General features: G+C 34.4%; 2 protein-coding genes across 4 annotated transcripts; both read right to left on the minus strand.

Moving 5' to 3' along the window:
- Positions 1-695: 695 nt before the first annotated feature.
- Positions 696-3,475, minus strand: LOC133287178 (transcription factor FAMA). 3 transcript variants are annotated; one of them, XM_061484738.1, is made up of 5 exons: positions 3,336-3,475; positions 3,042-3,168; positions 2,118-2,912; positions 1,368-1,805; positions 696-1,281 (listed from the first exon to the last, which is right to left on the minus strand). In XM_061484738.1, the coding sequence occupies exons 2-5, from the start codon at positions 3,063-3,065 to the stop codon at positions 1,192-1,194; spliced, it is 1,347 nt and encodes a 448-aa protein (XP_061340722.1). In that variant the 5' UTR covers positions 3,066-3,168; positions 3,336-3,475; the 3' UTR covers positions 696-1,191. The 3 variants fall into 3 exon arrangements, with proteins under 3 accessions (XP_061340722.1, XP_061340723.1, XP_061340721.1); XM_061484739.1 differs by lacking the exon at positions 3,336-3,475 and having other exon boundaries at positions 2,118-2,450; positions 2,502-3,166; XM_061484737.1 differs by lacking the exon at positions 3,336-3,475 and having other exon boundaries at positions 2,118-3,166.
- A 3,942-nt stretch (positions 3,476-7,417) lies between these two features.
- On the minus strand, positions 7,418-7,807 carry LOC133287164 (uncharacterized). Its single transcript, XM_061484728.1, has one exon. The coding sequence runs from the start codon at positions 7,805-7,807 to the stop codon at positions 7,418-7,420; it is 390 nt and encodes a 129-aa protein (XP_061340712.1).
- Positions 7,808-8,170: the final 363 nt, after the last annotated feature.

Genomic DNA, 8,170 nt, shown 5'->3' on the forward strand with positions numbered 1-8,170 from the left:
AACCTCATCTCTAGGATTCGAATATGTGATTGAGCTAAATGATGTTTTCCTAGATATTCTTATGCATACGTACGTGAATTTGTGTGCTAGACTAATGCAAACATATATACTAATTTAAACTAATCCTGCATGACAACCCTATATATATATATATATATATATATATATGGGTAGGATCTTTTGATACTGGTGTCAAATTTAAAGTTTGACACCTCATTTGATAGCCGTTAGATAAAAAAAGATCAATGATGTCACATGATTATAAATCAGAGTCGTTGATTTTTTTTTTATTTAACGGCTCTCAAATGAGATGTTAAACTTTAAATTTAACACCAGTGTCAGAGGATCCTACTCCATATATATATATATACACACACATGAAGTATGATCCTTTGACACCTCATTTGATACCCGTTAGATAAAAAAAGATCAATGGTGTCACATACTTACAAATCAGAGTCGTTGATCTTTTTTGATTCAACGACTCTCAGACGAGGTGTCAAATTTAAAATTTGACACCAGTGTCAAAGGATCCTACCTCTACCCCTCTCTCTCTATATATATATATATATAAGCTAAATAAATATTAAATTCTCATTGAATGGTCACGAGTTTTTTTTTTTTTTCTTTTAATTTAGGTTTATCCTATATACTCATATTAGAGGTATTCAAAAACTATACGTACATATGGTACTAGTAAATTGAAGCTTATTATTTTTCTAATATTTGGTATTGAGAATACATGTGGATTGTAGGGTGAGGGAGGGGGATAAGTGCAATGAAAAGTACATTAAAGCATTCATTTCAACATTGTGGTATACTTGGTTGGAGAAACCAAAAAAATAGAGAATTAATAATATAAACTAATGACGTCTATATAATACTACATGCCTAAATTTTATTACTCCTCTCTAATCCTTCTTCTGCTTTAAAATTAATTCATCTTCAACGCGTCCGTAGTTCTGGTGCAATGTGATACTTTTCGGAGAGAGGAAGATATGGTAGAGTCTATAGCCATCCCCTAATTTAAATAATCTTGTTCAAGCACCACTTGCTTCACTGCGACCATAACAATAGGAAATCCAAACGACATATATAGGGTGAAAACAGCAGTGAAAGATCAGTATCAGCAACTTGTAAAGACAACAAAATATAGGTTCCAAACAACATAATAGCAACATATAATAATTATCACATGCTAGTGTTTGCATGGATAAAACTGAAAATCTGCTGAACGGAGCTGGCTATATCTTCTGCACTGAACCTTGAATCACTAGCCACCTGCACATGCATTAGACAAATTAATTAACACAAGCATCTCAAAGTAAATACCATATTTTAATTTCTAGGTATCATCATATATAGACCTTGACATTGAATGAATAAAGAACAGTTTGTTCAATGGTGGTGATGTTGGTGTGAAGGATAATTAGCTGGAGATCTTCAAGTGCAGCAATGGTCTTGATCAACTGTCCTGGCCTCCTCCTTGATAGGATCTTGATCATGGCATCGAAACCTAGAAGCTTCACTTCTACATCAGCCAAACAAGACTTGCTCTCCGCGGTTTCTTCTCTAAGCCCACTCTCCAACTCCACAAGCTTCATCTGATCATTTGGCAAAGGTGGAAAAAATGGAGGCTGAATTAGAGGTTGCTGTGTTGCAGCATTAACACCCGAATCCCCAACCTGTCTTGATTGTGCTTCTCCGAGTAATCTCCTCCTCTTTTGTGATTCCAAACACTGAAGAAGTTGCTCCAGTTCCCTCACAAACTCTATAGCTCCCCCAATAATCGAAGCTTGATCTCCCTGTATATATAAAAAAAACCACATTAGTTAAATCCCAACTAATTAATGTGGATAGGATGTAGGACAATTTCTGTACGCAGTCTTATTCTTACATATTTGTAAAGACATTGTTTCTCGGATTCGAATCCGTGACATTTCAGTCACGAACAGCTTTACCATTACTCCACTCTTTCCTTATATATATCAAATAAAATGAAAAGACAAACTAGTTCACTATTACATGTGAATTAGAGTTATGTCACGAATCATTAAGTCGTTATGAAGACATGCGTGAATGGTTTTTTATATTATGTTTTTAATATGATTACTTACCCTTTGGACGTATGAACCAGGCATGAGGGATCTGAGGACACGAAGATGCTCATTCATTTGCTTCCTTCGATTCCTTTCAACTGCGATATGAGTCATGCGCTGGCTCTCAACTTCTTCACTTGTTTTAACGGTTCTTGGTCTCTTCCTTTTGTTCTTGTTTTCCTGCACTGTAGAATTCTTTTGGAGGTCTTCATGGCCAAGAAAACGAAGCTGCTGCACCGAGTTATTGTCATCAGAAACTCGAGTTTCTTCTTCTTCTCTGATTATTCCATCTTCTAATTCTGCTGTTACCCCTACCCTTGACTTATCTTCCATGCTCACCAAATTGAACCTCTCATCATTTTCTGCTTCTCCATCATCACCACCATCAGCATCTTGGTTCACCATCAAGTTTTGTTCCTCCATCTTGTCGTTTAACACAGGGAATTTTAGAAAGTAAACCGGGTCGATCCCTGATTCTTCACAGTTCTTGGCTTGGTTTAAGGCCAACTTGGGTCCAAAATCTGCAAACTGCATCACATCTGCAAAACTGAGCTTATCAAAAGAAGTGTTGCCATTACCATAAAACCCTGATGATGTTATATGTGACGGAGGTGGTAGTGGTGGCGGCGGTGGTTGTGTTTGAGGCATGTAATCCACCATTATGTTGTTGTTTTCTCTTGAAGTTTCGCCTATGCGAAACTTCATAAGCTGTTGCTGGTGTTGTTGATGTTGAAGTTGATTTTGTGGATAAAGATGTTGATGATGATGATCAAGAGAGTAGTCTAGTGTGTTGAAACTTGAGGGTATGGCTGCCTGCAGTGATTCGAAATTGGAGCAAAACAACATGGTGTCTCTATATGAGAGTGATGAAAAGATCTAACATAAAAAACTTGAATGGAGCCAAACACATAAAAGAGCCACGGAAGAGAGATATGTTTGTACCGAATAGTCGTGATCTTTCTCCATTATTATTATCTTATAAAGAAGATAACTTTAATCGAAAGAAACCCTAAGCAACCTCACTTCATGTAAGACAAAACCCCACCAAAGTTTCTTGAGGGCCCTCCACCTGAAGTATTGGTAAATCACTAAATATATCAAACATCATGTTACAAAGTGTGTTAATGATGAAGAACAAAGAAAAAGACAACAAATTTATTAGTTTTTATCTTATGTAAATGTATAATTAACAACTAAATGAAACAGTTGTAAATGATATGAGCTAAGAAAATAAACCTGATAATTTGGAGTGAGGGAAATTGGAAGAAGACAAGGGTGAAAGTCAAGTGGGGTCTTGAAGACTTGTGTAGAAGAGAATCATGAAAGGGTGTGTACCCCACATGAAGAGGACGATGGAAATGGGTGTTTTGATTGAAGGGTGGTGGTGGTTTTTTGTGTATATAATGGGACAAGGTGTGGGGCGCTGGGGATGATGGGTTTGACTTCTTAATTGTCACAGAGAAGGACAAGAGAGAGAGAGAGAGACAGAGAGAGCCTAAGGATGATTAAATTTACACCTCACAGGTTCACCACCTTTTATTAATGTTTGTCACAGGCTAGCAACGCTCTTGTGCTTACTTTACCGCCTTGTTTCATGAGTTTATGCTGAACATTGTACATTTTTGTTATCTAAACTTTGAACTTTGAATTTTCAATTAGGGTCACATTCAGGTATGCTACGTAGTTTCTTTCTTTTTCTTTTTCTTCCCCCAAATTTTTTGGTGGATGAGACTCACGTGGCCACATGAAATAGTTTTAACAAAATAGCTAGACAAAGCATTTATATGTTTTAACATTGTTTGCAGATCTCACAGTTTTATCCTTAGAATTACCTCACATTGGAAAATTGGCCTCCTCTATGCAATTTTCAAAACTAATATTAACTTCAAATAAAACTGATCAATTTTGTACGTACAATTGATTAATTGTAGTATTCATGAATAGCAATAACTACTTTTTTTTGCAACTACGACTTAAAATAATTGCTATCACAATATTTCGTATACGTAGTATGTGACGGAAGGCCACAATTCAATTTGGAGTGAAAGTTGAACATAAGCATGATCTAGATACCTTAGATTCGTCTTAAACAAAGTGATAAAAATATTGACATGGATAACGCACATAAAATTCAAGCTACGTGAATGAAAAGGGAAAAAAAATGCTTCATTTGTAACTTTAGCGGTAGAAGGAACGGAGAGGACATTCGAATCTCAACAAATCGAGAAATTAGTCAATATTCTTAGGGTTTAATTAATAGGAAATAAATTTATATATATATATATATATATATATATATATATATATATATATATATATAGGGGAGAGATCATTTGACTCCAAAGTAAGACTTATAAATCTTACTCCTCATCCTAGCCGTTGATTTCCGTCCATCCAACGGTTATAGTTTAAGAAATTAAATTAATTAATTAATTATTAATTACACCATAAATGACAACCGTTGATTTTCGTTCATCAACGGCTGAGATGGGGAGTAAGACTTAAAAGTCTTACTCTAAAGTCAAAAGAATCCTCCCCATATATATATATATATAAGGGGAAAAAGATTTCTCATGTTGCATGAGAAATCTTCTCTCCTACCACTCTCACTTCGATGTCCGTGCCAATCATTTATCTATTTTTTATTTTTTTCTTTAAGGTGGGCCTCACCCCTTTATCTCTCTGTAGGAAAACTTGCATTTCTCATGCAACATGAGAAATTGCAAGCCCTTATATAAGTGTGTGAGGTTTATGTGGACTCATACGAGAAAAAGTGAGAGAGAAAAAATATGAACCTCACGCACTTTAATGTGTGTAGGCCACGAGAAACATTAAACCCATGTCCTATTCAAATTTGGATCCAAATCCTATTGTTATATAGTTATGCATTTTTCTTAATCATTGATATGACTAGCGGCGGACCTGCACTTGTGTAAGTGACCGTAAGTGCAGACACAAACTTTCTTTAAATTTTTTTTTCGTAAAATATACTTGAAAAAGAAACTTACATGTGAATTCTATGAAATAATGTCCTAAAGATTAGAAAAAATAGTGTATAACACAGCTAAGAATACGAATCTTGTACTCATGAAAACATCTTGTAAGTCTTTGCAGAAAGAATAATTGTTCGAATTCCTCCTATAAGTGCAAGGGTTGCTATTAAAATGCCAACAAACGTGCAAGGGTTGCTATTAAAATGCCAACAAAAAAAAATATTAACGACTTAGATATCTATAAATTCTTTGCTATGAACATTGAAATCAGTTTAGTATGAAAATTGTACCACGTACTGATGCAATCCAATGGAAGCTCCATCGTTTTGGTTTTTTCAACCCAAGCCATAATATACAAGGTATATGCATCAAATGTTTTAAAACTTAGTAGAAGAACACTAGTAATTGTAAGATTTAAAACACAGACACAATTTTTCCTGAGTCTGCCACTAGATATGACTTATGAGGTATCCTTACAAATATCACTCAATATTATAAGACTAATTATTTAGGTACTCTTTAAACCGAGTATTAACTAAGAGGTCCTTCAAATAATCATTGTTTTCAAAGTTCGAACTTTTGGTCCTCCTACTTTAAAAATGTGTATCTTGATTGAATGGTTTGATTTCCGTCAAAGAAGTAACATAAAGGGTAATAAGTGATCACGTACGTACGTGATTAATAATAGCTTCCATTTAATCACCCTATATGAAACATATCTGAAACACATAGTTAAAGTATTGGAATAATGAGGAAAAAGAACGCAACATTGGTATCCTACGCATTGTACGTGGAGACCTTCTTACTTCTTTTCCCCATTGGTCATTGCGGGTCACAATGATTGTCCTTGTAAGTTTGAGTTTATTTGTGCTAAATATGAATTAATGAGATTTTAATATGAATCTACAGAAGTTATGGACCAAACTGTATTTTGGTCTCTAGATTTTTCATATATTCAGTGCATGCTAATGACATTTGTTTAGGTTACTCTACTTTTGGAAATTAAATGAGTGTTTCAGACGATTTTTCATAGTATAATTAGAACAAATTAAGAAGGAAATCACATGATTACTTAATAGTTTCTCTATGAATTCCTTGACAAAAATCAGAAACTAAACTAAGACACACTTTCGAAGTTAGAGACCACTTCTTCTTCTTCCTTTTTTTTTTCTCCAGATCAAATCCTACGTATAAATGGCTACAATAGAGTTTTTCCTTTTCTTGTAGGACGGCCACGTACTTAATTACGTTTAGCATTTGGACTTCGACTACTCCACACATTGATTTTAAAGTTTTTAGATTAAAATGCACAATTAATAAAATTAAAAGTACCGGCTTCTAGAATTTAAATTCTCAAAGAGATTGAGGTTTGTCCTGATTCTAGTGGAATACATGTGTTTAACATCACCTAAATTTTTATGTACCAAAATAAATTAAAAGTAGTTTTTTTTATTTTTTAAATAAAAACATTTTTGTGTAATTTTTTTAATTATATATTATAGTAAATGAGATTAAAAAGTGTATATTATTGTGATTATCTCCTTTTTTGATAGTTCGTTATTTTTAGTTATACCATCTTGATTTTGACATTATTGTTTTTAATATAAAAATAAAATAAAAGATAAGAAAGATAAGCGAAAAATTAGAAACATGGTACTAATTAAGGTTCGAATTTATAAGTTCAAATAAACTACATGTTGGTGAGATATTATCCCGCCTTGTAAGGCTTGGTGTGGGTAGAGTTAAATTGAATCACGTACGAGTCATTACACTTCACTAGGTATTAAAGCTGATCGATATCACGAATTCGATTCCTTGAAATGATACTTTGTGGAAGAAAGATGTTGAAAAATGGTTAGTAATAGTAAGAAATAAATCTTTGGTATTAATGTTGCATCAAGATTCAGTGCATTCCATCAATGAGAGTATTACACATTATAGGAGAGAAAAAAATTTGGCAGAGAAAAAAAAAATTGGCTGACATATAATATTTCTATTGGTGGGATATACTGAATCTTTGGTGCAACAGTAGCAACAAAAATTTATTCATTGATAATTAATAAGGACTTAGCCTTCTTAGTTTAAAGGTGTGATAGTGACCCTTCTTGCTAACGTGTTTACACTAAGGTGGTGTTTGGTTTATGGTTTTTGGAAACTTTCCTATGCAAATGAAGCAAGTATTTCAGTTTGGACTTGTTTGGTTCGAGAGATTCACTCAAAATTCCCATCCATCCAATTTGCATTGCTTTTTCAATTTGTATAGCTTTCGACATTGTTTAGAAAGACAAAAGGTAGGTGGTTTTATTTGAAAAGCAGGCTAAACCTTTATAAAGACAAAAGCTGTGCAATAATGGTATCTGCCCTAGATCTGAGAACCCCAAAACACCCTCTCAGATTCTCCACTCTATCCCTAATACCAACCTCATTTTCCCAATCCATCACTCCTCCCTGTGAACCCCTCCTCTCCAATTCTCCTCTCAGCTCCTCCATTGCCACCTTCGATCTTCTATACTCATACAACATCCCAGGCCCCTCATTGATCTGGCTCATCTTCGCCGCCACCCTCTGTTGCAACCTCGCCGTCGACATCATAAACGCCGATCCCAGGAACAAGCAACCCTCGTACCCTCCCACCACAAAATCCGAGGATTCTGGCCAACAGTACACCAACCCATATACCAAAATCATCAGCAACAACGAACTCACGTTTCTCATTGCATAAAGCACAGCTCGGAACCCGTTGAACCCGTTTTTCAATTTTCTCCACCTCTAACCTTATAGATGAACGCGGCTCTCAACGACGGCGAGTCTCTAAAACAATGAGGTTGATTTAAATGTAAAAAACACATAGATTAAAAAAATAAAAATAAAAATAAAACGGGGTTATTTTCGTAAAAACAACTTTTTTTTCCATCTATATTTTACCTACCCCTAACATAAACTTTATAAAAATTACATAATTTTCCCATCACAATTTTATCCAACCAAACAACTTTTTTTACATTTTTCTATCAAATTCACATTTCAACAATTTTCCTATCAATTACATTTTTTCTAGCATTCAAAAATTTTATCCTC

Source organism: Gastrolobium bilobum, unplaced genomic scaffold, assembly GCF_033153095.1.
Source record: "Gastrolobium bilobum isolate Gb01-03AN ecotype WA unplaced genomic scaffold, APGP_CSIRO_Gbil_v1 utg3288, whole genome shotgun sequence".
Classification (NCBI taxonomy): domain Eukaryota; kingdom Viridiplantae; phylum Streptophyta; class Magnoliopsida; order Fabales; family Fabaceae; genus Gastrolobium; species Gastrolobium bilobum.